We start from the raw sequence: 27910 nt of genomic DNA, 5'->3' as shown, positions 1-27910 counted from the left end.
GGTATTACTCGCTCTAGTTATCAATTGGCTTAAAATACTGGGTTTTTAAGACTCAAGGTTCTGTGGATTGACTGGGCATGGCGGCTGGGTCTTGTCTCATGAGGATGCAGTTAGCTGCTAGCTGGAGCTAGTCACCTAAAGGCTTGAGTGGGTTGAAGTCTGTGGTGCCTCCTCACGTGGCTGCCACTTGATAATGGCTGTGGGCTCTGCTGAGTCCAGTCACGTGGCCTGCCTATGTATCTCGGGCTGCTTCCTATGGCACGCTGGCTAGGTGCTGAGAGGGAAAGGCAGTCATAGTTCAAGATCTGATCCTCAGCTTACATCACTCTCAAGCTCCATTCTGTCAGCAGGGCTCCCAGAGGACGCAGGCCAGTGCTCCTGCCTTCATGCCGCCCTCGGCCGCGCTCAGCCAGCTCCAACAACAGTACCCTTCTGTGTGTATTTCCAGTGCTTTTAAGCAGAGGCTGAAAGGCGCTACTGAAATTAGAGTAGACGCTGGGATTCCTCCACCTGAAATGCTGTCCCTGCATCCCCAGGGCCTGTCTTCTCCACTCACACCACTTCTTGCGTAACTCATTTTTCATTTTAGCCCACATAATTAGCACTTGAAGAGCAGCAGATCTTTATGTTTCACCACATGAGTCTATCTTTAACTTTTTGTTGTTAAATAATCATAGACCCACAGCACATTGCAAAAGTTGTAGAGTCCCGTGTACCCCTCATCCAGCCTCCCTAAATGACAGCAGGTAACAACTATAACAGGGCTTCCCTGGTGGCTCAGACAATAAAGAATCTGCTCACAATGCAGAAGAGCCAGGTTCAATCCCTGGGTCAGGAAGATCCCCTGGAGAATATAAAATCAAACCCAGGCGGTGATATTGGTATCATACTGTTATGGGGTTACTCTCACTTCATACAGATATTTTTCTTTTACAAAATTATGGACACAACTCCTAAAAGGCTTCCCCCTTTATTTGGTAGAGTAGGTAAAGCTGGGTCACTGGTCTTATAGTAACAATGGGCTTCCCTCCTTATTTTTTATGTAAAACTATATGGCCTTACAAAAGAGTACTCTTAATGTATCTTATATGAACAAATCACTTTTCAGATCTTAATTTTTGATAAAACTAACAGATAGGAAGGTACATACTAGATTTTTAAAAAACTTAGCAGATGAGCAGACACTTACTGAACCGTACTGAGTATATACTAAGGACACTGCCAGATAAAAGAACAAAGTGATGCAAAGACACAGTCCTTTCTTCAAAAGGTTCATAAACCAGAGACAGGCACCTGAAATGAAGATGTGAGTATGAAAAAGGAATCAAAAATACTTCTTCTAACTGAGACCTGGGAACAAATGGCTGCTGTGTGCATCAGGAAACAGAAACACATTTTGACCTAAATTCAGAAGTCCATTCTGGTGAACAAAAAAATCATCATCATTGTTTAAAGTTGGACAGAGCTGGGTAATCCTAGGATGGAACCAAGAAAATAAAACAGCTGGACGTCAGGTCGCGCCGCCTGGACCACCGAAATGCGCTACCTAGAAGTGCAGTGGACGCCAGCGCTCGCTTCTGTGTGGGCTGTGAGAGTGCTTCTTGGGGTTCGGAGGGGAAGAGGCTTGTAAGGTTCTTGCTTTTCCAAACCGGGAAGAGTGCACAGAGCCAGGGGACATCAGCCATGCTCCAAATCACTTGGCCTCAGCTTGTAAGGTTCTTGCTTTTCCAAACCGGGAAGAGTGCACAGAGCCAGGGGACATCAGCCATGCTCCAAACCACTTGGCCTCAGGAGCCAGTGACCTTTGAGGACGTGGCTGTGTACTTCACCCAGAACCAATGGGCCAGCCTGGACTCTGCGCAGAGGGCCCTGTACAGGGAGGTGATGCTGGAGAATTATGCAAACGTGGCTTCCCTGGTGTCTCCATTCCCCAGACCTGATCTGATCTCCCAGCTGGAGAGAGGGGAAGCTCCATGGGACCCCAATCCCTGGGAAGCAGAGGATTTGAGAGGCATCTGTCCAGGTGGTGAGAGGGGCATCAAGACAGAAGAGCCAGCAGTAGAGCAGCAGGCCTCTGAGGGCACAGAGGCCCACGGCAGGCCCGTGGGAGGGCTTCTCACGAACGTGTCTCAGCACTTGGATTTTGAAAGCAAGGCAGTGTGGCAGACTTTCAATCTGAATCCCAATCTGATACTTCGAGGCAGCATGAAGTTCTACAAATGTAAAGAATGTAGGAAGATCTTCCGATACAACTCAAAGTTCCTTCGGCATCAGAGGAGCCACACTGGGGAAAAGCCCTTCAAGTGCAAGGAGTGTGGCAAAGCTTTCAAGTCCAGCCAGAATTGTATCATACATGAGAAAAATCACATTGGTCAAGGACCCTATGAATGTAAGGAGTGTGACAAAGGTCTGAGTTCCAAAGCCGCCTTGACCCAGCACCAGTGGATCCACACGGGGGAGAAGCCCTATAAATGTACGGAGTGTGGCAAAGGTCTGAGTTCCAGCACTGCCTTGACCCAGCACCAGAGGCTCCACACTGGAGAGAAGCTCTCTAAGTGTAAGGAGTGTGGGAAGGCGTTCACCCAGAAGATCACCTCCATTCAGCATCAGAGAGTTCACACCGGAGAGAAAGCCTTCAAGTGGTACCCCAGCTTTCTTCAGCATCAGAAAAGGCACCGTGTGGAGAAGCCCATCAGGGCGCTCGGGCCGCCCCTGCTGCGTCCCCAGGGCCCCTCTGCACCCTCAGCTCCCGGGCGTCTCCAGGGCCCGGACTCTGCTCCTGCTGTGGCCGTGGCCTTGCCACACGCCATCCTCACTCCTGCCTCCGGGCCCGTGTTCATGCTGCTGCCCGCCGCTGGGGTGCTTTCGTCCCCTGTCCACGTAGTTCTTGTCTTCCAGGGTCTTCCTCCCCCTGTGAAGCCTTCCCCAGTTATTCTGACCCCTGCTCCTCACCCCCCGTGACCTCTGTCTTGGCATTTCTCTTGCTGTTACAGCAGATCTCTAACCTACCTTCAGCTTGATTATACTGTACCTGTGTTCCAGCTATTTGAGCATAAACCCTATTGTAATCGAGATATATTTAAAGACTGTGTTATATACAATATATTCTCTTCTGGGTAGAAAATGGAAACGCTTGACTTTGATATTGGTCCCTTTCAGACTTGAACAGTGATGACCGTATCTGCATCATGGGGCTGCTCGTGGGTGAAGTGCTGGTAGGACGCTGCGGTGAATTACGGACATTTGAGAGAAGATATCCCCGTGTCAGGTCCCTGTGATGTGAGAGAAGCTGCCTGGGAGAAACAGGAGGCATGTGAGATCTGTCAGAGTTTAGAATTGGCCTGAGTTTCCAACCAGGGCCTCTAGAAATTAATGCAGGTGGTTCAGTGGTTGAAGGTTCATGGTGTTTTCATGCAGTTGAAGTTGGGTTATCTTTGACACAGATCATTGAGGATCTCGTACATCTGCAAAAAAATCATGTGAAATAACCAGTTAAAAAACATGTATTGGGCTTCCCTGGTGGCTCTGGGGTAAAGAATTCACCCCCAATGCAAGAGAAACGGGTTCAATCCCTGGTCCGGGAGATCCCACATGCTCTGGAGAAACTAGGCCCCTGTGTTGCAGCTACTGAGCCCACCTGCTTCAGCTGCTGGAGCCCGATTGCCCGAGAGCCCATGCTCTGCAGCAGGAGAGGCCGGTGCCGTGAGAAGCCTGTACTGCAACTAGAGAATAGCCTCTGATTGCTGCAGGTAGAGATCAGCCTGTGCAGTAAAGAAGACCCAGCACATCCAAAAAAAAAAAGAAAGAAAATACGTGTACACAGTGATAGCAATTATTTATATGATTGATAGCAATCATGTCGTGAAAGGTTTTTTTTTTAATCTTTAGTGTTGCTCTTGATACATAGTTGTTTCCTTTTAACTTTGGTTTCCTAAGCACACATACACCAAAGCATTTGTCTTTGCTCCACCTATTGTGTACATTTTTCTTGGTGGTGGTTCTAGTTTGCTGTTTGCAAGCATTGGTTTCTGCATTTCCTTTTCTCCAGATAGCATAAATTATGAGTTTGGCAAATTACTGAAGAAATAGGAGCAGATGATTTGGGGGAAATCTGAATATGCCTGTGTCATGTTTTTAAAATAATTATTTATTAGTTTTTGTTGGCACTGGGTCTTCATTGCTGCACATGGGCTTTCTCTACATGTGGTGTGTGGGCTTCTCATTGCAGTGGCTTCTCTTGTTGTGGAGCATGGGCTCTAAGGTGTGTGGGCTCAGTAGTTTTGGCACATAGCCTTGGTTGCCCCATATTATGTGAAGTCTTCCTAGACCTGGGATCAAACCTGCAGCCCACCAGGCTCCTCTGTCCTCTACTGTCTCTTGGAGTTAGCTCAAATTCTTATCCATTGATGGGTGAAGCTAGTTAACCATCTAATCCTCTGCCTTCTCCTTTTGCCTTCAGTCTTTCCTAGCATCAGGGTCTTTTCCAGTGAGTCAACTTTATATCAGGTAGCTAAATTATTGGAGCTTCAGCTTCAGCATCAGTCCCTCCAGTGAATACTCAGGGTTGATATCCTTTAGACTGGCTGGTTTGATCTCCTTGCAGGTCAAGGGACCCTCAAGAGGTTGTGACAGGTTCGTGAAGTAGAACTTTGGACTGCTCTTGCTTTTGACTTTAGATGAGGTCTTTTATAACTATGCAAAGGACTATGTGAAGTAATTCCTGGGAAAAGAACTTGAGTTATGCATTACAGGCACTCCTTATTTTATTCCACTTCATTATATCTGTTTTGCATATACTGTGTTTTTTACAAATTGAAGGTTTGTGACAATACTGCATTACTGGAAAATGGCTAATATTTTAGCAATAAAGTAATTTTTAATTTAAAAAAATAAAATAAAATAAATTAAAAAAAAGAAAAGAAAAGAAAACAGCTGATTTCAAGCAAACAGCACACAGTGGGACCCATCTGTGTTTAGTTAGTAACCAGAGGCCACACTTTAAAAAACCTTCTACTATGATGTCACCTTCAAGCCATACGAACAAACTGTCTCCATCCGTGTCATAGCGTTTTCCTAGCCAGTTTCTTCCCCTCCTTCCACCATTCATGTCTAGACTCTGGATATTTCTCATAGCCACTGGTTCTTCTCTCTTCTCACTAGCCCAACTCAGAGTCTCATTACCCTTCTTTTTAAAAAGTAAAATAAAATAAAAGCATCATGTTTAGCTTCCCCGATCTGAGGTTTCTATTAGTTTCCCAATGCTACTGTAACCAATTAACACAACTTTGGTGGCTTAAAATTAGGGAAAACAGTGTGAAGGTTTCTCAAAGATATAAAAGACAGGGACTTCCGGGTGGTCCAGTGGTTAAGACTCCACCTTCCAATGCAAGGGACGTGGTTTCGATCCTGGTTGGGGAACAAAGATCCCACATGCCTCGGGGCAACTCAGCCGGTGCACCACAACTAGAGAAAGCCTAAGCACGACGACAGAGAGCCTGCATGCCACGACCAAGACCCAGCGCAGCCAAAGAAACATTTTTAATTAAAACTAGAACTACCACGTGATACAGCAGTTCCACTTCGGGGTGTGTACCTGAAAGAAACAAAATCAGCGCTGCATGTTCATTGTCACATTGCTCACCACAGCCAGAATATAGAGACAACGTAAGTATCCATCAAAGGACGACTGGATAAAGAAAACACAGTAAATACTTACAATGGAATATTGTTCAGCCATAAGAAGGAAATCCTGCCATTTGTGGCAACACAGATGAATCTGGAGGGCATTATGCTACGTGAAAGCAGCCAGGGAGACAAAGACATTTTCTGGTAGAATCCTTAGGGTTTTCTATATGTGTATATGATCATAACGTCTGCAAAGACAATCTAACTTCTTCCTTTCTGATGTGGATGCCTTTTATTTCTTTTCTTGCCAGATTACTCTGGCTAGAATGCCCAGTACTATGTTGACTAGGAGTCGAGGGCGGCGACTCTTTTCTCTTTCCTGATCTTAGAGAAAAAGCTTTCAATCTTTCACCAATGAGTACGATGTTAGCTGTAGGCTTACGACATACGGCCTTTATTCTGTTAAGGTATACTCCCCCTATGGCTTCCCTGGTGGCGCAGTAGTAAAGAATCCGCCTGGAATGCAGGAGACATGGGAGATGCAGGTTCAACCCATGGCTCAGGAATGTGCCCTAGAGGAGGAAATGGCAACTCATTCCAGGATTCTTGCCTGGAAAATCCCATGGACAGAGGAGCCTGGCAGGCTACAGTCCATGGGGTCGCAGATGCAGACACAACTTAGTGACTGAACAACATATTTCCTCTATAAACAATTTGTTGAAAATTTTTTATTATGAAAGGATGTTGTATTTTCTCAAATTCTTTTCTACATCTCTTGAGATTTGATTTTTATTTTCCATTTTATTAATCTTATTTAATAGAATTAATTTATTACTATTGATTTGCCTATGTTGAACTATCCTTGTATTCTATGGATAAACCTCCTTGATCATGCTGTATGATCCCTATAATGTGCTGTTAAATTCAGTTTGCAAGTATTTTGTCAAGAATTTTTGCACCTATATTGATCACACATATTCATCTGTAGTTTTCTTGTAATGTTTTTGACTTTTTAATCAGGACAATGCTGGCCTCATAAAATGACTTTGGAAGTGTTCCCTCCTCCTCCATTTTTTGAAAGAGTTTGAGAAAGATTGGTGTTATTCTTTAAATGTTTGGTAGAATTCACCAATGAAGCCATCTGGTTCTGAACCTTTCTTTGTTGGGAGGTTTTGGTTTACTGACTTAATCTCCTTACTCATTATTTGTCTATTCAGATTTTTGATTTACGATTCAGTCTTGATATAGCGTATGTTTCTAAGAATTTATCAGTTTATCCTAAAGTTATTCAACTTGTTAAGTGTGTAACTGTTGATGGTAATCTCTTATGAAGCTTTCTATTTCTGTGGTATCAGCTATAATTTCTCCTCTTTCATTTCCAATTTATTTGATTCCTGTTTTTACTTCTAGCTAAAGTTTTGTCAACATTGTCACCCTTTGGTGGTATAATGTTTCCTTGATTTTTCATGTCCCTTGAAGTTTGCATTGCAGTCTTCCCATCTGAAGTAATATTCACCTTCTCCTGTCTTTATTACCTGGTTCAGGAGAGAAGTATCTTCCATCAGCCCTGCCAGTGATTCTGAGGCTTTCTGACTTCCTCTGATTACACCTCATCCACATTTCTTTTTTTTTTTTTTCCATTTATTTTTATTAGTTGGAGGCTAATTACTTTACAATATTGTAGTGGTTTTTGCCATACATTGACATGAATCAGCCATGGATTTACATGGGTTCCCCATCCCGATCCCCCCTCCTGCCTCCCTTTCCACCCGATCCCTCTGGGTCTTCCCAGTGCACCAGCCCTGGGCACTTGTCTCATGCATCCAACCTGGGCTGGCGATCTGTTTCATACTTCATCCACATTTCTTGCTCCCTCTTGTGGCAGAACCCTTAGGCTTATCTGCCTTCTCTTGATCAGCAGGGCAGCCGACCATGTACTGGCTGTCTTCCTCCTGTTTTGCCAAAGGCGGCACTAAAGCTCAAGTTTGTGGTTTCTCCCTAGCCGGTAGATTTGGCTCAGCCGTCTGTGTGTGCTCTCCAGTCATCAGCCAGCTAGACCCTGCTCTTGCCACTGCTGTCGGGAGCACGCAGGGGGCTGGCCACAGGGTCAGGGGCTATTTGTGGGCGAGGTATCCTGAGCACTTACGGCTCAGAGGGTAAAGAACCCACCTGCAATGCAGGAGACCTGGGTTTGATTGCAGGAGGAAATGGCAACCCACTCCAGAATTCTTCCTGGGAGAATCCCATGAACATAAGAGCCTGGCAGGCTACAGCCCATGGGGTTGCAACGAGTCGGACACGACTGAGCGACTAAGCACAGCGCGGCATATGCTGAGCACGCAGGAGAGGCATCCCTGCAGCCTGAGGACAAGCCTCTTGAGTGCGGTCAGCTGGACCCGTGTGCCTTCGATGCCCTCTGAGGGGGCTACCTGCCATCTCCACCTCTTCCTGCCTCCCGGTCATGCAGTCCACGTTTCACGACTCTGGATGTGGGGAGAGAGAAATGAGCTTCTGTGGCAGCCTCCCGCATGGACTGGGAAGCCACGTGTCACCCACAAGCTCTCACTTGCCCCGAGAGAAAGTGCAGGATGAGATCTCTCTGGCCCTGGGCTGTGTCCCCTGGGGGCGGGGTGGTGCAAGTCAAGGGAAGCTGCACCTTGCGCTCTCTCAGCGCATCCAGACTCACAGTTTTGGGCCCCAAAGGTGGGCTGAAACTTCTCTTCTGGAAGCCCGGACTTCTCAAAGGCTCTCTGGTCTGTGGGTGACTGTTTTAGACAGGGTTTTCCAGGGGCTACTGGACCAAGGCTGGGGAGGGGGGTGCGGGCTGCTCGAGCCAGTTCACGGGCTATTTCAGGGTCCAGCCAGAGCCCAAGCTGTATCCCTGTTAGTCGCCTTGTGGGGAAGCAAGACTCCTCTCAGGTCCCCTTGGCACAGGGTGCCGGAGGCCACAGCTCCCAGACGGTGCTTCTGTTCGTGGTTCAATGCCAAACTACTCTCGCTGAGGGCAAAACAAAGGACGTCTTATTCTGCCACAAGGCTGACGTCACTATTCAAGGGTTTGTCGTTTTAATCTGCATTGCTTTGAGACCATGCACTTTCTTTCTCCTGCATTTCTTCCTTGGGAATTTCTGGACCATGTTCTCTTCCCATTTTTCCTTGGAGGTGATGGCATTTTTGGTCCTTTTAAAATTCTTCGTGTTTTCAGGATACCAATTGTTCATAATAAATATGGCAAATATTGCTCCCAGCTTGTGCCTTTCAGTCATGTTTATAGTGCTTTTTGGCTTGTCTTTTCATAGTCAGAGCACCATTTTCTGATTGTATTTAAACTTATGGCACATTTTAATCATCTGCCACCAGAAGGATCAATTTGGAAGAGATCAGTTTACTGGGAAGAGTGATTCAATATCAAAACAAAGGAAGAGTTTTATTGTTAAAAGTGCAAAAAGGAACTTCTTGGTGGTCCAGTGGCTAAGAGTCCGTGCTCCCAAGACAAAGGGGCCTGGGTTTGATCCCTGGTCTGGGAACTGGATCCCACATGCCGTAAGTAAGAGTGTGAATGCCACGAACAGAAATCCCACATGCTGCAACTGAGACCCAGAGCAGCCAAATAAATACATACAAATATTTTTCAAAAGTACAAAAAGATGAAAATTCTGTAAAAGCCCTTTATAAGAACAATGCAACAGTCAACATACATGACAGTATATGCTTCACAGCTGTCCATCCTCTGCCCCATTTCAGCCCCTACAATCCTGTTCTGATCTATGTGACTAGTCTGAGAGTCAGCATAATGTGTAAATACAAGAATCAGCAGGATCAAGTTCAAGAAGAACAAAGCCATATGGCTTTGTAGAACCCAATGTGAAAAGACATGTACAACAGGAATTAATACACAGTTTAACCATTCTTACAAAATTAACGGGAGTTTTTAAAGAATCCCTTTTTCTTAAGTGAAGAAATGATCTTCAGTAGTCCAAGTGAGAGATGACAGATTTACAGGCACTTCAGACAAGATGACTCCAGTCATATAAAAGTTTACTTTTATTATAGGCACTATATGCAAACATTCAGTACTTTTTGCTACTTCTATAATCTTTTAGCAGGGTAGTCAGTTACAGTCCGAATAAGAAAATATAAACAAAAATTTATACACTTTATTAACAAAATCTACTTTGAATGATTCTATAACCTTTCTAATGCCATCAAACCCATTGTTTTACGCCCATCGATGATGCTTCTTTCTGTTCTTTCAATTATAAAGTCTCTGAAGACCCAGAACAGAGTGGAGTGGATCTTCCATTGCGGCAGGAAATGTTGAATAAGTAACTCTACATAGTTTCTCTGGTAAGTGTTTGCTTTTTAATTTTGACTAAATGCCACATTTAAACACAAATACTATAAGACACCATTTAACAGCTTACACGGTCACAGCTCACTAGCGCTTCGTTCCGGCCTGGACGCTGACCATGGTGAAATAGATGCCTTTCTGCGCCAGCAGCTGCTGGTGCGTGCCGTGCTCCTTGATTCTGCCGTTCTCAAACACCACGATCATGTCTGCGTTCTGGATGGTGGACAGGCGGTGAGCGATCACGATGCAGGTGCGGCCTTCTCGGGCTTTGTCCAGGGCTTCTTGGACAACCTGTTCAATGACCACACAAATTACCTCTGGTCAGGATAATCCTCCCCCTTGAATTTCTCCTTCATAACAAGCCTCACCGTTAATGTATCCAATGATAAGTGTTCCTTTAACAGTGTCAGTGGAATATAATACATATTTTACAAAGCAAGGGATCTGTTATACTGGAAGATACCAAATCCTAGTTGTGTTACTTCTCGGGTAGGGGCTATCTCCAAGTTGTGACTATAAATACAGCCCCTGTGATCATTTAAAAGCATTCAGTGGTGGGCTTAGCCACGCAGCATCCTTCTGGTCTAGCAATACAGTTAAGTCAGGAAGCCTAGGCATGGGCCAAACACAGATTCTTTGAAATAATTCTCAGTACAACATTATAAAATAACTATATTTCAATAAAAGATTTTTTTAAAAAAAATCTCAGAATGAGTTCATCATTCAGATACCTGAATACTCAACTTTTTCTCAAACTAAAAACAATAGCTAGTATTTACCTTAAGAAACAGCCAGGTTTAAACATTTTTCTGTGCTTCCACTTTTTTATATAGTTGTTGAGGAGATGCTGTCAGGAGAGATGGGACCATGCCTCCTGAATGCAGCTTCTTGGATCAATACAAAATGATCCAGGGCTATTTTTTGGAGCACACATGCTATAAAACTAATCTGCCTCATTTCATCTTAGTTCTCTTGAATGACAGCTACAAAAAGTATTTAAATTCCACTGAAAGTAACAAAATTTGTTATCAGCCTGTATTTTCTTCTCTACTATAGAAGACAGTAGCACAAATTTAAACCATCTAAGGACAGATGCTTCAAGTGTGAATGAGTCCAATTTAAATTCTCACCTTTTCACTTTCTGTGTCCAGAGCCGAGGTAGCTTCATCCAGAAGCAAGATGTGAGGCTGTCTAACAAGGGCGCGAGCTATGGCAATGCGCTGTTTCTGGCCACCAGAGAGCTGAGTTCCTTTGTCCCCTACTCTGGTGTTGTATTTCTGTAAACAGGGTTTTGTTATTATGAAAAGTAGAACTGATAAAGCTGTGAGAAAGAGTCTGCTTATAGAAAATAGGGTAACCATTTCCATATACACGAAAACGTTGAGGTTCAGAAGCTAAGAATGGGTTGATGAGTTTAACAGCAAAAACAGCTCTAAATGGCAGGATTTATTTCTCTTCTTGAAAATAGACACTTGTGTCTTAAAAATTATGTGTTAGTGTGGACAAATTAACCTGAGGAAGACTACTGTTGCAATGTCAGGCTCTTCAAGCCTTTTGGTTTCATTATATGTGGGACAAAGACTGGTCAGAGGAAGGAAATTTGATTTTAACAGGCTATGCATAATAATATAATTGAAGCTCATTTTATTTATAACCAGTAGGTGATGCCCTCTGCATTATTTCAAAAAGTGAGGAAGGGAAGATTCTTAGAATGCTAACCTTTTGCTGTCTGTTTTTATAAGACTATTTCCAAAGCTTCAACAATTTTAATGGATGCTAAGAAATTCTATTTTGCTATCTAACTTGAAAAGCTGAAATTTCCTGATTTACTTTTGTTTTTAAAATTCTCCTGAGATTTTTCACATATTGTTTCCCACAGTAGATAATTAAGTATTAAATATGACGATAAGGACTAGAATTAAATAGGGTAAATAAGTGAGAGCAGAAATGCAATATATAACCTAGAAAACAACATTATCTTTTTCTATTCTCAGATCCTTGGCAGGCTGAAATTTTGTAAACTGTGGGCTCTGATTCTGACATCCAGAGTTTGATTTTAAATCACATCCTACCTCCTACTCTGTTGGTGAGAAGGTAAGCTGGTGCAGCCACTATGGAAAACAGTATGGAAATTCCTCAGAAAACTAAAAATAGAATTAGCATGTGATCTAGTAATCCCACTCCTGGGCATACATCCAGACAAAACTCTAACTCAAAGAGATACGCGCACCCCTATGTTCACAGTAGCACTATTCACAATAGCAAGACATGGACCCAATCTAAATATTCACTGACAGATGAATAGTTAACAAAGGTGTGGTACATACATACAATGGAATATCACTCAGCCATAAAAAAGAATGAAATAATACCACTTGCAGCAACATGGATACAACTAGAGATTATCATACTAAGTGAAGTCAGTCAGAAAGAGAAAGACAAATATCATAAGCTATCACTTACATGTGCAACCTAAAACATGACACAAATGAACTTAGCCGTGAAGCAGAACAGGCTTGCGGACACAGAGAGCAGACTTGCAGTAGCCAAGGGGAGAGAGGTGGGGGAGGATGGAGTGGGAGGCTGGGTTGAAGCGGAAGTAATTACTATATACAGGATGGATCCCCAATAAAGTCCCACTGTTTGACACAGAGAACTAAATTTAGCATCCTATGAAAACCATAAGGAAAAAGAATATTAAAAAAGAATGTGTACATATACAGGTAACTGAATAACTCTGCTGTATGGCAGAACTTAACACAACATTGTAAATCAACTGTACCTCAATTAAAACAAACTCATGTTCTATGCAGGGCTGCCTGTTCTTGCTTGCTATTTCTAGTAACCCTAATTCTGTGGCACTCAACATAGAGCTCTCCACCTGCAGAGGCTGTGAGCGAGCTTGGGGGAGGTTTGGTCAGACGGTTGCAACAGGCCCACCCCAGAGCTGCAGCCCCCGGGGAGCCGATGCACTGAAGTGAGTCCCACGCGGGTGACAGATCCCACTGAGGCAGGTAAACGCAGGACTGTAAACCCTGAGAGAAGGAAACTAGACCAGCCCCGCTGCAGGATGAGGTAACTCCTAGCATGAACTGCAAAGGTGAAGAAAGTAGGACTTCAGGGGTTTTACCTTTTCCTTCCACATGTAGACACTGAGGAAAAGAATTCTGATGTGTACAGGTGTAAAGAGCCCAGAGCCCAGAAACATGGGTCCCTGTGGCAGACAAAGTGAGAGGCGGCAAGATACATTTCATAAGCTGGATGATAATCCCTCTCAGTATTTGCCTTTGTTAACCCCTAGCCCACCGGTTCTCTAACTGCACCTGCATCAGTTATCACCTGCGGTATTAGAACAGAGACTCCTAGACCCCAGATCCAAGTTTCTGGTACAGCAGGTCTGGGGTAGGGCCTGAAAACCTGCATTTCTCACAAGATCCCAGGTGACACGGAGGTGCTGGCCCATGCCCAGACTAACGGACCTCATCAGTAGTGAAGGAAACTAAAGTTATACATTGAATGTTCCAGCCTTGGGAAGGGCCAATTATCCACAGATGGGCTAGAAGGTTAAAGGAGGGGAGAGAGGGGACACTGCTTCTTCCTGGGGGGCTGTAATGTGTGGTGACGGCAGTGATCCAGAGAAGAGCCTCAAGAAAAGGCCGTCTAGGGAGTGGGCTAGGGCCATAGGGCATTGTCATCTTTCCCCACGAGGAGAGGACCTTCTCTGCCGGACTGAAGTTGAGCTTTGTTTTCAGGGGGCAATTCCTTATAATAAAGAACATAACTTGTGATAATGGGGGGCATTAGATAAGACAGGTCTAGTGTATATGTGTTGTCGTGTCTGAGTCTTGCGACCCTGTAGACTGTAGCCCGCAAGGCTCCTTTATCCATGGGATTTTTCTGGGCAAGAATACTGGAGTGGGTTGCCATTACCTTCTCCATACAGTCTGCTGCTGCTGCTAAGTCACTTCAGTCATGTCCAACTCTGTGCGATCCCACAGACAGCCCACCAGGCTCCCCTGTCCCTGGGATTCTTCAGGCAAGAACACTGGACTGGGTTGCCATTTCCTTCTCCAGACAGTCTAGATGCACTTAAAATATAGGACCTCAGTGGCTTAAGAGAAGGTAAGAGGCTCCACTTCTCTAACTTTCTAGGAGGAATTCAGAGGGCATCAAAGGGACAACAGCCCAGGGCAGGCTTCAGTATCAGTCCTGCAAGTGAAGCGTGGGGCCCACGAACGTGCAATGGTGAGAGACGACACCGTACCACGGACACCCCAATAACTCACCCTGCTCAGAGCCTTTTTTCAGAATGGGTCCAGCCCCCTGGCCTGGCCTGACTCCACAGAGAGAGGCTTGAGGCTTGGGGGAGAGCTGCAAGGAGGCGGAGGGAGGAAGGCTGGGAGAGAAATGACGGGGGAGGGTCACGCCTGCTTCTGTGGGCCCCATGCCCTGATGTGGAGGGAAAGGCCCCCAAGACGTGTACTTTTTAGTCAGACTGCTCACAGGGAGTCAGGCAGGTGATTGGGTCAACATGACATAGATGGGGATGGGGAGTGTCGGGTAAACATGACATGGATGGGGATGGGGAGTTTCATATAGACATGACATGGATGGGGATGGGGAGTGTCAGGTAAACATGACATGGATGGGGATGGGGAGTGTCATATAAACACGACATGGATGGGGATGGGGAGTGTCGGGTAAACATGACATGGATGGGGATGGGGAGTTTCATATAGACATGACATGGATGGGGATGGGGAGTGTTGGGTAAACATGACATGGATGGGGATGGGGAGTGTCATATAAACACGACATGGATGGGGATGGGGAGTGTTGGGTAAACATGACATGGATGGGGATGGGGAGTGTCATATAAACATGACATGGATGGGGATGGGGAGTGTCATATAAACATGACATGGATGGGGATGGGGGAAAGTGTCATAATAAACACGAATGGATGGGGATGGGGAGTGTTGGGTAAGCATGACATGGATGGGTATGGGGAGTGTCATATAAACGAGGCATGGATGGGAGGGGAGTCTGGTAAACATGAAACATGGATGGGGATGGGGAGTGTCATATAAACATGACATGGATGGGGATGGGGAGTGTCGGGTCAACATGACATGGATGGGGATGGGGAGTGTCATATAAACATGACATGGATGGGGATGGGGAGTGTCATATAAACATGACATGGATGGGGATGGGGAGTGTCATATAAACATGACATGGATGGGGATGGGGAGTGTCATATAAACATGACATGGATGGGGATGGGGAGTGTCATATAAACATGACATGGATGGGGATGGGGAGGGTCATATAAACATGACATGGATGGGGAGATGCTTATCCACAGCAGGGGTGTGTTTTGGTAGCTCATTTCTCTTCACCTTTGGGATCCAGCCCTTTACAAATCACAACCACAGGCTCCCAGGCACCGCATCTGGTGAGAGACTTACGTCTGGCAGCATCTCAATGAAGGGGTGGATGTTGGCCGCCTTGGCCGCGCGCTCAATCTCCTCCTGGGATACGACGCGGCTGTTGTCTCCGTAGGCAATGTTCTCGCCAATGCTGCAGTCAAACAGAATGGGCTCCTGGGACACGATGCCCATGTGTGCTCGCAGCCACTGGACATTCAGGTGCTTTATTTCCTTGCCATCGACTGACTGAAAACAAGAGATCATGGATCAGCCTCAGAACCAGAACATTTTTGAATTTAGCAAAATTAATATTGTTATTTCCTATGTTAAGACTGCCAAGTTGTTATGAGACTTTTGTTGTTGCTTTTAGTTGGATTGTCAAGGTTAACTGAATCAGGTTATAATTGCATGCTTTGGGGAACCATCATGTTTCTTCTATTTTAACTCTGGCTTCTGATATATGCATCTGGTAGGCAGAATAATTGCTATCCCTTAGACTGCAAGATCAAATTAGTCAATCTTAAGGGAAATCAACCCTGAATCAACCCCTCACCGCCATTGGAAAGACTGATGCTGAAGATGAAGCTCCAGTATTTTGATCATCTGATGTGAAGAACCGACTCACTGGAAACGTCCCTGATGCTGGGAAAGATTGAGGGCAAGAGGAGAAGGGGGTGACAGAGGACAAGATGTTGGATGACATCACCGATGCAATGGAATGAACTTGGGCAAACTTCGGGAGACAGTGAGGACAGGGAGGCCTGGTGTGCTGCAGTCCATGGGGTCACAAAGTCAGACACAACTCGGGGACTGGACAACAGCAACAAGGCATGGTGATGCCCATCTCCTCCATCCAAGATATCCACGCCCTAATTCATGAAGCCTGCTAACGTTATTCACACGCAGAGAGAGAATTACGATGGAAGGTTGCTCATCGGCTGACCTCAAGATGAGGAGCTTATCTTGGATGATCCACGTGGACCCAAGATAATCATAAGCGTCCTTAACTATGCGGGGGTGGAGGGCAGGAGAGTGGGGGTCACAGCGAAGCAACATGAGGAGGACTCGACCAGTCGTTGCTGGCTTTGAAGATGGAGGAAGGGGCCATGAGCCAGAAAGGATAAGCAAGCAGATTCTCCCTAAGGGCCTCCAGAAGGCGCACAGCCCCGCCGACACCATGAGGTTCACTTCGGACATCTGACTTCCAGAATTTGTAAGATAGATTCTGTGGTGTTTGACTCCCCTAAACTGGCTGTAATTTGTTGTAGGTAGCAGTCACTAGAAACTAATAACACATATTCTATTTCTGGAATGTATTCTGGCATTCTTTATTTTTTTTCTTAAATAAGATGACTTTTTCATTTTAGTTTTCTGGCCATACCATATGGCACATAGGATCTCAGTTCCCCAACCAGGGGCTGAACCCTAGTTCAACTGGAGTCTTAACCACTGGACCAGCCAGGGAAGTCCCTCATCCTTACTGCGATGCATTGATTTTTCACAGGAAAAGTAGCCACGATTCGATTGTAAATAAGTAACTGCTATGACCACATAACAGGCCTGGAGGTCACATTTCTGATCTGACCTGTTAGGATCAGGTTTTTGAGGACTCAAATAAAACAGAAGTGAGCGTGGGAGGACGCCGCTCTCTCTCTAAATAGTTGTGGATCTTAGGAAAGTGAGTTAGTATCTCAGTTTTTTGCACATAATCCCTAAACTCCAGAATTGAGGATTAAGTGATGTCAGTATGGACCCCACTGAACACAGTGCTAGGCACAGAGTATGTGAAGGACTGTCTGTGGTTTGGAATGGTGTCTGTGTGATGTACTTGGAACCACAGCAGATGGATAGATGTCTGAGGGGATAAAAGGAAGGACAGACATCTACAGCTGACCTAAAGGAGCAGGAGGGAGAGCCTAGCCTTTCTCTTGGAACCTGGCTCCCCTAGGATCACCCTGCAGAAGCCTGGTGCGTGCCCATTACAGCCTCACAGATAAAAGCCTTCCTCTCTGATGTAGACGTATCTGCCCCAAAGATCTACTTTGCAAGAGAATGCTGGCATTCAAGTGAGAGCTGCCATAACCGCTGAAGACATCAGTGACTCAGCTTCGAGCTTTTCTAATACTGAGGAGTATATCCTGAGCTATAAATATACTCTGAATCCCATGAGCCTGACTGCACGCCTCTGGGAGACAGCTGGCCAAGGACAGGGAACATACGGGCTTTGCTGCAGGAAGACGGCTTCTATTTGTGAAACTAGCAGGTGCAAAGATGGATGGAAAACACAGCCATGACCTTACCAGTACCAAACCCAGTTGCCATGGAGACTATTCCAAGCATCTATGCTCTAGGCTTCCTCATGGTGTTAAGTGAAAGTGGCAAGCAGAGGCTGGAGAGAGGAAGGAAAACCCACACGAGGATGGTTAAAAGCCGTATAGCAGGTCACGTTAGATAGGACACTGCGTACTGGAGAAATGGAGAACTGAGGAAAGAAAAAAAAAATTTTTTTTCCCCATACTTATAGCCCTAAGGGGCTTCCCTGGTGGCTCAGATGGTAAAGAATCTGCCTGTAATGCAGGAGACCCAGGTTCAATCTCTGGGTTGGGAAGATCCCCTGGAGAATGGCAAGTCATTCCAGTATTCTTGCCTGGAGAATTCTATGGACAGAGAAGCCTGTGGGCTACAGTCCACGGGGTTGCAAAGAGTCGGACACAACTGAGCAACTAACACACGCGCACACACACACTGCTAGGGAAAAAAACACACTGTTTAACTAATATAATCAGATGAATATGACTGATCCCTGCAAGCTTCAATGAGTCTTTCCATCAGACATATAATAAGATGCTTAGAGCTCCTCATCCCCACACTATACACAGCTACTGCTAACTATTTAAAACTTTTTTGTTTCCTAAAGATCCTTTCTTGAGAGAAAATATGTTTAAAAGTCCAAATGTAAAAAGATCAATGCACATCTTCTTTGGCTGAGGCACGGGTGATGGTCTGAGGAAGACCAAGGAAATCCAGTGAGTCTGTGAACACTGCTCAAAAGATACTGGCCTAAATGAAAATCTCAAGTAACACACTGGCAGTAACAATGAAAGGCTAAATTAAATGATGAGCCATCCCTATTCTAGACTTAAATCTACTGCCTGATTTCAGTGGCACAATCAAATGTTAAAGATGTATCATTTTCTGGTATGTATTTACTCTGAAATAATCATTTTAGATAAGTTACTGAGCACTGATTATTATAGGTCCTGTGATTAAGTACATTAAGAGTACCTCATGCACTCTCTCATTTCATCTTGACAAAACTTGCAAGATAGGTGTGACTTTAATGCCCATTTTACTGATGAGGACATGAGCAGAGTTCGGTCACTTGTGCAAGGTCACATTCTTAGTGACTGAGGGAGCTCAGATCTGCACACTACAGGTTAGATTTTGGCTACACAATGGTTGAGAATCGAAAAATACTTTCTGTCTTCTTTCAAAAGAACAATGTGTACATCTTAGCCCAGGTACCTAGTGGGTAACAGCCAGACGACAGGCTTCTAGCTGTGTCCTAAGAGGGAGAGAGGACTCTGATGGTGGTGTGTAGGATAGGCAAGGGGAGAAAGAAAAGGTCAGGGGAAGACTCAAGACTCGAGGGAGTCTCAGTGAAGCTAATGAATGCAAGATTCAAGGACCCTCATCTGCAGGCAAATGCTGGGAGTTAAACAATGTCCTGGGTGAGGGGAGGCCAGGCTTTTCTGGGTAAGCCTTCAGGATAACTTGCCTAAAAAGGAGAGGGATCAGCATCCTTAAGGCTTTAATATTTTGTTGTGAATTTTTTTCATTAGAAGCAAATATTTACTCTTGTGACTAATTCTGTATTCCTAACTTTGGACTCTTTCAAGTATAGTCCCTGAAATTGTACCACTTTCAGGCCCCACAAAACTCAGAACCTCTACTCTCTGAATAATCCCATAGCTTCATTTTCTAAGACTTGCCACAATGTGACCTGAAACTTGCAAAGTTACCAGTTCAGTGGTTCTCAAAGTCTGGGTGGCATCAGAATCATCTGGGAAAGTTTAAAAAATGAAAAGGCCGGGTCTTAATCTTTGTGAGTGAGCCAGGGTGGCTGCATTCTTTGTGAGCTCTCCAGGCCATTCTGACCCACACCAGTCTGAGAACCACCGCTCAGGTCAATGTTGCTAAGTGTGACGTCAGGCTTGCTGATGGTCACGAGGATTTCCTGACCTCAGGGTCAAGTCCTTGCTTCAGTTCTTACAATCAAATGATGCTCCAGTCCCGAGACTCATTTTTTTTTTCATGGCAGTAAGACCTAATTGCTAATAACCTATTAGCTTAGTCTTTTTCAAGATCACTAACTGATGTTCATAAACAGAACTTGGCACATTGACTAGCCGTTATTGTGGGCACTTCCACTAAGAAGTCTGGCTGCGGTGTGGCACGTGGCGGTATCTCAGAGCTCCAGTGCAAACACACAGGAGCAGATCACCGTATTCCTCCAACAGATGAGGGCGCTTTGTTTCTGATCCGAGCATCACCACTGTTGTCCGGAGAGGGTTATTCTCCTATGCACACAGCATTCATTTCCATATTCTTCTGTGTCTGTCCTCTCATCTATCAGGGGACTGGAGGACTAAAATCTATTTCCTAGGCTCCCTTCTGGTGCCAGAAGTAACTGAGATTCTGTCAGTGAGATGACCTGTGCAAAACCTGGAAAACAGAAGCTGTGGTAAACTATCACACGTGTTCCGACACAGAGGAGCTTTGCAACCGCCAGATTCTGTTCTTGAGTCTTTAGGTTTGGAGCAGCTGTGACATGGGCATAAGTTCCGGCAACTTCCTGGCCACAGAGTTTTGCTGGGAGCACTGACTTTGACTTCCACTCTTCCAATGATTATGTAAGGACTGAATCCCCCTCATTAAACATGCAGCTGCTTGAAATACCCACAGCACTTGGTTTCCTACACCAAACCATAACTGATACAGTTCATGTCTTTAATTTTGCTCCACTGTGTTAATGTATGTGGAGAATAACCATTTATTTCTTTACGTTCTTGTAGTCTGATTATTTTACTGTTTACCATTATTGCTGCTTTGTTATTAACACTTTGTTATTACCAAGAGTTTTTCCCACTACAGTGACTACAAGTGGTTAGCGGGGCAAGGTGGGGAATGAAAGTTTTTGCCTTTCCTAACTGGGTTATAATGAAACAAGTTTGAGAGTCATTATTCTAATTAAATCTGCTATTTCAATCAACTTATGCTGCATGTGTGCAAGATTAGTTGCTTTTGTTGTGTCCGACTCTCTGTGACCCCGTGGACAGTAGCCTGCCAGGCTGCTCTGTCCATGGGGATTCTCCCGGCAAGAATGCTAGAGTGGGTTGCCATGCCCTCCTCCAGGGGATCCTCCCGATCCACAGATTGAACTCATGTCTCCTGAGACTCCTACATTGGCAGGTGGGTTCTTTACCCACCTGGGAAGCCCAACTTATGTTATGCTACATTAGGAACAAGTCACTCATCAGCTACAGCTCACATTATCTTTCATCAAACAACATCTCAATTGCACACCCTTATAGCCTTATGCCTCTAGTTCTAGTTTTCCCTTAAGAATCAACTCTAGATCTTTCATCTGTTTAAAAAAAAATTTTGGCCACTCTGGGTGGGATCTTGGTTCCCCCACTAGGGATCAAACCCACGTCCCCTACATTGGAAGCATGGAGTCTTAACCAATGGACCACTGGAGGAGTCCCAAAGTCTGTCTTCTTAAGTCATGGAAGGATATGCCCTAACTCTTCAGTTAAAATCTTTAAGCATCCCCTCTAATTCATTAGAGATTAACATATAACACGCTGCTGAATAAATGCCTCTTAAGGACCACGACCACTGTCTCAGAGTCAACATTTCCTCCTCTGACGGCTTCATTCGCCAGGAAGGTCTTCATTGAGTTCTCTGTCCAAACTTCAATCATGAAACTGAAGCATGAAGTCAGAATTCAGAAAATATGTCATAAGGTAGTGAAAATAAGGAACCGAGCTTAAAGAAGAACAAGCATACATAACTGTCACAGAACAGACTCACTAAAGGCACAACTGTCTCTGGATACAGTAAGAAATACTTATGATCATTGTGATCACTGTGAGGAAGTGAAAAGAGCCCTCACCTACAGGAGAAAATTCTATTTCCAGTCCATCATTAATGCAAGTAGGACCCACAAGGAGCTGGCGGGCATCAGTCTCACTGTACAAAGCAGGTGTCCGTCCTGGCTGGGCAGCGCCCAGGCCATTCCAGTTGGTGAATATTTGGATGTCACCCCTGAGTATAACCAATAACTCAAGGCCAACATAATGGAAATGTTTTGGTATAAATTTCACTCCTTCCTAATTTGATTCTTTTCTAGTCCCCATTACAGTCATTTAAAAATTCACTATTTGGGGGAGTTCCCTGGCGGTCCAGTGGTTACAACTTTGTAATTTCACTGCAATGGCCCAGGTCCCATCCCTGGTCAGGGAACTAAGATCCCACAAGCTGCACAGTGCGACCAGAAAATAACAATAAAAAATGTCCCTACTCCTTTCACAACTCCTATCTCGTTCCCAGTACCTAGGATAGTCCCTGACAAGCACTCATTGACAGTTTACTGAATGCCCCATGAATAAATCTGACCCTTCACTTATCCTTTTAGTTTAGAAAGAAAAGAGAATCCCTCTATGTTCTTTATCTGTTTCCCAAATTTGTTGATATCGCTTTTTTTTTTTCTTAGAATGTCATCTGAATTTCCTTTCTCCATCAATGGTTTTATCCCATCTTCAGCCATAAAAACGTTCACGAGTCCCCACGATAAACGCCTTCCCTGAGCTCTGCCCCCTCTTACTTTGCTTCCTTCTCCTCTGATCTGCACTAGTCTACACACACTTCGTCTCCATGTCCCTCCCAACCACACCTCAGCCATGCTCAACGCTTTTCTCCCAGCACCACTTCCCTGAGAAGACTGTGAAATATCAGAAGCAGCCCATTAACTGCCAAGTCCTCCCATGTCTTTTCAGCCTTCATCTTACCCCGTCTCTCCATGGCATCTGTCACTGGTGACCACCTTCTCCTTGCCATCCCTGGCTTCCATCTTGTTTCTCTCAGCATCCCTCCTCTGCCTTTCTGGATTTCCTCCTCCCCCCCGGATCCTCTCATGTAAACTGAGACCAAGGGAAGGGGGACAGCAGGTAAAAAGGCTGCTTGCAGAGGAGTGGAGGGTGGTAGAGCTGAGGGAAAGGTTGGACAAATTGGCTGGAACAGTGGACACAGCTCTGAGACTGTATCAAGGAGGTCAGACTTTAAGTGGAATCATTGTTGAAAGGTTTGTAAAGCCATGGCTTATAGTCGAGAATTAAATACATCTAGGCATTAAGAAGACGAAAAATCTGGAATGAGCTGAACAAGAAAGGATGCTCAGAAGGATCTAGAGATTATTATACTAAATGAAGTAATTCAGACAGAGAAAGGCAAATATCATATGCTATCACTCATGTGGAATCTAATTTTTTTTTAAATTATACACATGAACTTTACAAAACAGAAAGAAGACTGTCAGATTTCGAAAACACACTTATGGTTACCAAAGGGGAAACATGTTGGAGAAAGATAAATTAGGAGCTTGGGATTAGCACACACAACCCTCTCTATATAAAACAGCTAACAGACAAGGACCTACTGTTGAGGGAACGCTACTCAATATTGTGTAACAAGCTGTATGCGTGAAGAACCGGAAAAAGAGTGGAAATATGTATATGTGTAACTGAATTGCTTTGTCGTAAACCTGAAACTAACACAACACTGTAAATCAACTACACTCCACAAAAAAATAAAGAAAACAGTGTGCTCACCACTGTGCCAGCCAAGGGATCGTAGAACCGCTCCAGGAGCTGGACGACCGTGCTCTTCCCGCAGCCGCTGCTGCCCACCAGGGCCAGCGTCTGGCCCTTCTTCACCTCCAGGCTCAGCCCCCGAAGCACTGGGATGTCTGGTCGAGTGGGGTAGTTGAACACGACTTCATTAAATGCCACATTTCCTTCCATTGTACTCTAAAATCAGGACAATAACAGTACATTTGATTGTTGCAATCCTGAAAACTGACTTTAGAGCCAACCCTCTGGACTGCCAGGTATCAGAAGGCAGCGATCTTGGATTCCAACCAAGCTTCAGTTGAAACTGCTAGAAAGTAATACAGATCTAAAAGGGTCGGTGTTTCCACAGCATGTCTCATTAACACAATACAGATGTGATAACCCAAAGCTATAACAGAATAACCTACACATAATAAAACCTGATTCGCAGGATTTGTGTATAAAATGGGCAGTATTCCTATATCCCTGTGGCTTTGTTATATAAAAGTACTAGATGTTAACATGTATAAATATTATCAGCATTTATTAAAATGAACCCATGATCAAAAAAGTTTTATTTTACTACCAGCAAGTAAAAGCACAGCTTTTATTAAGCTTCCACATAGAATACATTCATTCATCAGTTAGGAGCAGATCACAGAATCAAAACATGAAACTGACCGGCTTTAGGCCTTCTGTGCTGTAGCTGTCGATCAGAGGAATTTTTTCAATGATATTGATGACGTGGGCCGCTGACACCTTGGCCTTGGCGTAGTCAGGAGCAAATGAACTGACCTGTCCCACAGCCATGGCACCAAAGACAATAGCTGAGAACACTCTGCCAACAACAAAGACAAACCGCGTTAAGAGTTAACGACTGCAATGCCAAAAGCGTGACACGTCTACAACCTGAGAGCGCTGCCGCGACGAATCACAACATGTTAGTAAAAAAATAAAACAACCGCTTCCTTATAAGTTCATTATCAGTGTGGCTACCTGATTGCAAAATCACCCCCTGCTTCATCTCTCTTTGGGTTTTCGCCTTCTTATAATGTGACCTTGCAGTTTCTCCATAGAAGAAGTGGCATTTGTCTTCCTACCCTTGGAATCTGGGTTGGCTTTGGGACTTGCTCTGGCCAACAGGATGTGGTGGAAGTGACGGTTTCCAGCTCCAAGCCTATGACTCAGGGGGCCTTGCGTGCTCCTGTCTCTCATTCTGCCACAACCACAACCCCGGCTGGCCTGCTGCAGGACAAGGCACAGACAGAAGAGTGTCGTGTGGGCCCAGCCAACCAGCCCACTGCTCATTGCACACACGCGTGAGCCCAGCTGAAATCTACTCTGCCTAGCCCAGATCAGCAGAACTGCCTGGCTGACCCACAGACTTAAGCACCAAGAACAAATGTTCACGACTGTATATTCCTGGGGGTAGTAGGTGGCTGTCTTGCAGCAGTATCTGTGGCCATTGATAATGGATACAGGCAGTTTTGCTGGAATTGGATCAGAGTCTTAGAAAACCCATGAGCCATGCAGCAAACAAGAGAGTTCCTTAAACAGCCAGATAGTATGCTCCTCTCAAGAAGCACTGAGTTCTTTTTGGCTTTTTTTTGGCCATGCTGCAGCTTCTGAGATCTTAGTTCCCCCTAGGGATCCAAGCCAGGCCACAGTACTGAAAGCAACCGAGTCCTAACCACTGGACCACCAAGGAAGTCCCTGCATCACCATTCTTAATCTACAACACGAGAATTATAGCAGCTTCAAGTCGGGAAGGACTTCACAGGATGTCCAGTCCAGCTCTCCAAGTTTGTGCCAGGGCACACACCCCAAGCCAGCTCCCGCCCTTTGTTTTAGGAAGGAGGAAGTTTGCTGGAGGAAGCCTTTTGTTAAAAAGTTCCTTTTCAAATCAAAGAGAAATGTACATCCTTTTGCCTAATACTGCCCTTCAAAGAATTTGAATTATTATTTAAAAAGACCTTTGCATCTTTGGTAACTCCTTTCACTCCCAACATTCCAGCTGCCCTTCTCTGGACACATTGATCAAAATGTCTTTTTAAACAGTGGGCCTAGAACCGATACCACATTGGGGATCTTCCCAGGATAATATCGTGAGCCCATCAGGTCCGTTTCTTTGGGCTCTATGCCTGAGCTCACGGAGCACCCAGCGCTGTTTCTAAACACCTCTGAACAAATCACTCAGATGGTTCATGTGGTCTTCTTATCTAGACCTGTGGGATCTTTTTCAAACATAGCTCTTCAGACAGGTCTCCCCTATCTCCTACTCAGAAGACTGATTTTCCGAATCTAACAATCCAAGAGTCAGCAACTTCCATCAGTTGAATACCTCAACCTCAGAGTAAAGCACTAATTTGGATTCTCTGGTGACTCAGACGGTAAAGAGTCTGCCTGCAATTTGGGAGACCTGAGTTCAACCCCTGGTTCCAGCAGATCCCCTGGAGAAGGAAATGGCAACCCGCTCCAGTATTCTTCCCTGGAAAATCCCATGGACAGAGAAGCCTGGTGGGCTACAGTCCATAGGATTGCAAAGAGTCGGACACGACTGAGCGACTACACTTTCATTTTCAAAGCAATAATTATCAGATAATTATCTAATCAAAGCACCAATACCAGTGATGCCTGAATACAATCTTTTGGTCATAGTTATAAAGAGCACCTGCATATCCTCTGTCAGATAGAGGTTGAGTGGAAATTTTACAGTCTTCTGTTGGGGTCATCCTGAGAACCTGGAATGCACGCACAAATCGGTGTCTAAGTAGGGTGTAAATATTATACTGATACACACTTCCAAGTTTCAGTGATGCTGGTCTAAATGTAAACCTGTGTCACCACTGACTATGGTATGCTATCAAAGGGCAGCTCAGACATCACCAAATCAAGACACTCAGAAAAATTATACTCACTTTTCACTACCAAACCACATATTTTAGTTTAACTGTATATTCAGTATTTTAGAAGGAAGTCCAGGCCTGTCTTCTGATTCAGGTACAGTGTTCTGCATTTCATGGTGATGAGCCAGATATTCTCACAGAGCTTTCCTTTTTCATTCCTCAATTTCTCCAGCTCTTACCTTCTAATTCCTTTTATCAAGCAAAGCAAATGTATCCTAGAATATTCCAGGACTCCCAGAACAGTGCTCCACATCTATTCTTTAGCTGCCCTGTTCAGAATCTTGTCAAAGGAACCAGGTACTTGACTCTGGGTGAGGCTTCTTCCCAAACACCCAGGCCTGCTGGAAACCCCTCGCTGAATCACAACCCCACCTAGCCATGGATTTGAGAAGGTCAAATGTGTGAGTCAGTACTGGGGAGAAGGGCAGATACCAATTCCCCAAGTGAAATGGGATGCTTTCAGAGTAACACACGGAGACTCAGAGGCAAAACGCCAACTTCTGAATCACCAAAATCTCTTCATGAAGCTTCACAGTAAGGCTTCCTATCCAGGCATGAAGCACATGCACCTTGGTTTCATCTCTAGAGCCCGAGTGTCAACAGCCCATACTTACAAGAGAACATCCTGAAACTCCATCATGCCCTGAGCTACTAAGTAGGCACCAAACCGGAAACAGCCAGCATAGGAGAAATACATCATTGCCTGGGTGATGGAAAATGTAATTCCAAAGACATGTGCTTTCCTCAAAGAGTTTCTGAAAAGAAGACATTGTGACATTTACTTGACTTTCATTTCTCAGTCCTTAAAACATAATCTTTGATGCGTTAGCAGTAGGGGATGGTGGCATAGCAGACAAAGTGGGTTTCATTTCCAAAACACTAAGTTTGGTCCTCACATCTCCACTTCAATGGAGAACTAACCACACCTCGAAGTGTTGAGGTCAAGGTAAAATAAGCCAAGGACAAGAAGAACAGTTTGTTTAGGGTTAATGCACTCCTTCCCTTTCCCCCTACCCGTGGACATGTAACATGTATATACTCTACACTGAACAAACGCTCAGCACGTGTTGACCCAACACCCATAACAAGCTGCAGGGACGTGAAGGGCCACGCAGAGGTGCCAGGTGTGTTCTTGTCCTTGGGGACTCAGGAGTTGAGCTGGATTATTCATGCAGTGGAAGATTACCTTATAACATGTTACAGCAAGAAAGGAGGAGGCACTAACCCTCTAGGGGGTTTAGGGAAGGTGCCACCAGGCATTTAACAGTGTGGTTTTGAGCCACATGGAACTGGGTTATGTGGGCGCAGACTGGTGAGTGGGCCTGTTTCAAGCAGGGCAGCTCAGCTTCTGTTTCGAGTACTGGGATTTAAACAATTTTTTTCCTATAAAAAGGCTCTACTATAAGACCCAAATCTGCTCCTTTCATCGTATAAGGAACAAGAGAGTCAAAGAGGTCAGGCCTGCTCGTATCCAGGTCACTTTTTAGAGCACTCACGATGAGTTCATTAAAAGACAAAGGGTCTGCACTGGAGACAGGTAAAGAGAAGAAGGAAGGGAGGGTGTCCTCAGGAAGCACCACCCCCTCAAGCCTCACAGACGCCCCAAATTTCATGTTCCACAAAGAAGTCATTCCCAGCAGGGTCATGTGGTAGGGTCATCACACAAACACAGGGTCAGAGGCATTCTCAATATCCTCACTCCCT

General features: G+C 44.9%; 2 protein-coding genes across 4 annotated transcripts in view; one reads left to right on the top strand and one right to left on the bottom strand.

The window, feature by feature from the left end:
- The first annotated feature begins 1546 nt into the window (after positions 1-1546).
- Positions 1547-3353, top strand: LOC122437760 (zinc finger protein 621-like). Its single transcript, XM_043462303.1, has 3 exons — positions 1547-1631; positions 1716-2023; positions 3160-3353. Exons 2-3 carry the CDS (start codon positions 1768-1770, stop codon positions 3276-3278), a joined length of 375 nt encoding a protein of 124 aa, XP_043318238.1. The 5' UTR covers positions 1547-1631; positions 1716-1767; the 3' UTR covers positions 3279-3353.
- Positions 3354-9646: 6293 nt separating this feature from the next.
- ABCB1 (ATP binding cassette subfamily B member 1) overlaps positions 9647-27910 on the bottom strand; it is a 102353-nt gene continuing 84089 nt past the window's right edge. For 2 of the 3 annotated variants that reach the window (XM_043462853.1, XM_043462854.1), the window contains 6 exons: positions 26821-26961; positions 23982-24138; positions 23301-23498; positions 15448-15654; positions 11107-11253; positions 9647-10267 (listed from right to left, as the gene is read on the bottom strand). In XM_043462853.1, the coding sequence (XP_043318788.1) occupies positions 10064-10267; positions 11107-11253; positions 15448-15654; positions 23301-23498; positions 23982-24138; positions 26821-26961 (1054 nt within the window). In that variant the 3' untranslated portion in view covers positions 9647-10063. Of the gene's footprint in view, positions 10268-11106; positions 11254-15447; positions 15655-23300; positions 23499-23981; positions 24139-24296; positions 24400-26820; positions 26962-27910 lie in introns of those variants that run through there. The other variant, XM_043462855.1, reaches the window with a different exon arrangement.

This window comes from Cervus canadensis, chromosome 3, assembly GCF_019320065.1.
Source record: "Cervus canadensis isolate Bull #8, Minnesota chromosome 3, ASM1932006v1, whole genome shotgun sequence".
NCBI lineage: Eukaryota > Metazoa > Chordata > Mammalia > Artiodactyla > Cervidae > Cervus > Cervus canadensis.
This window is presented reverse-complemented; position numbering and strand designations above follow the sequence as displayed.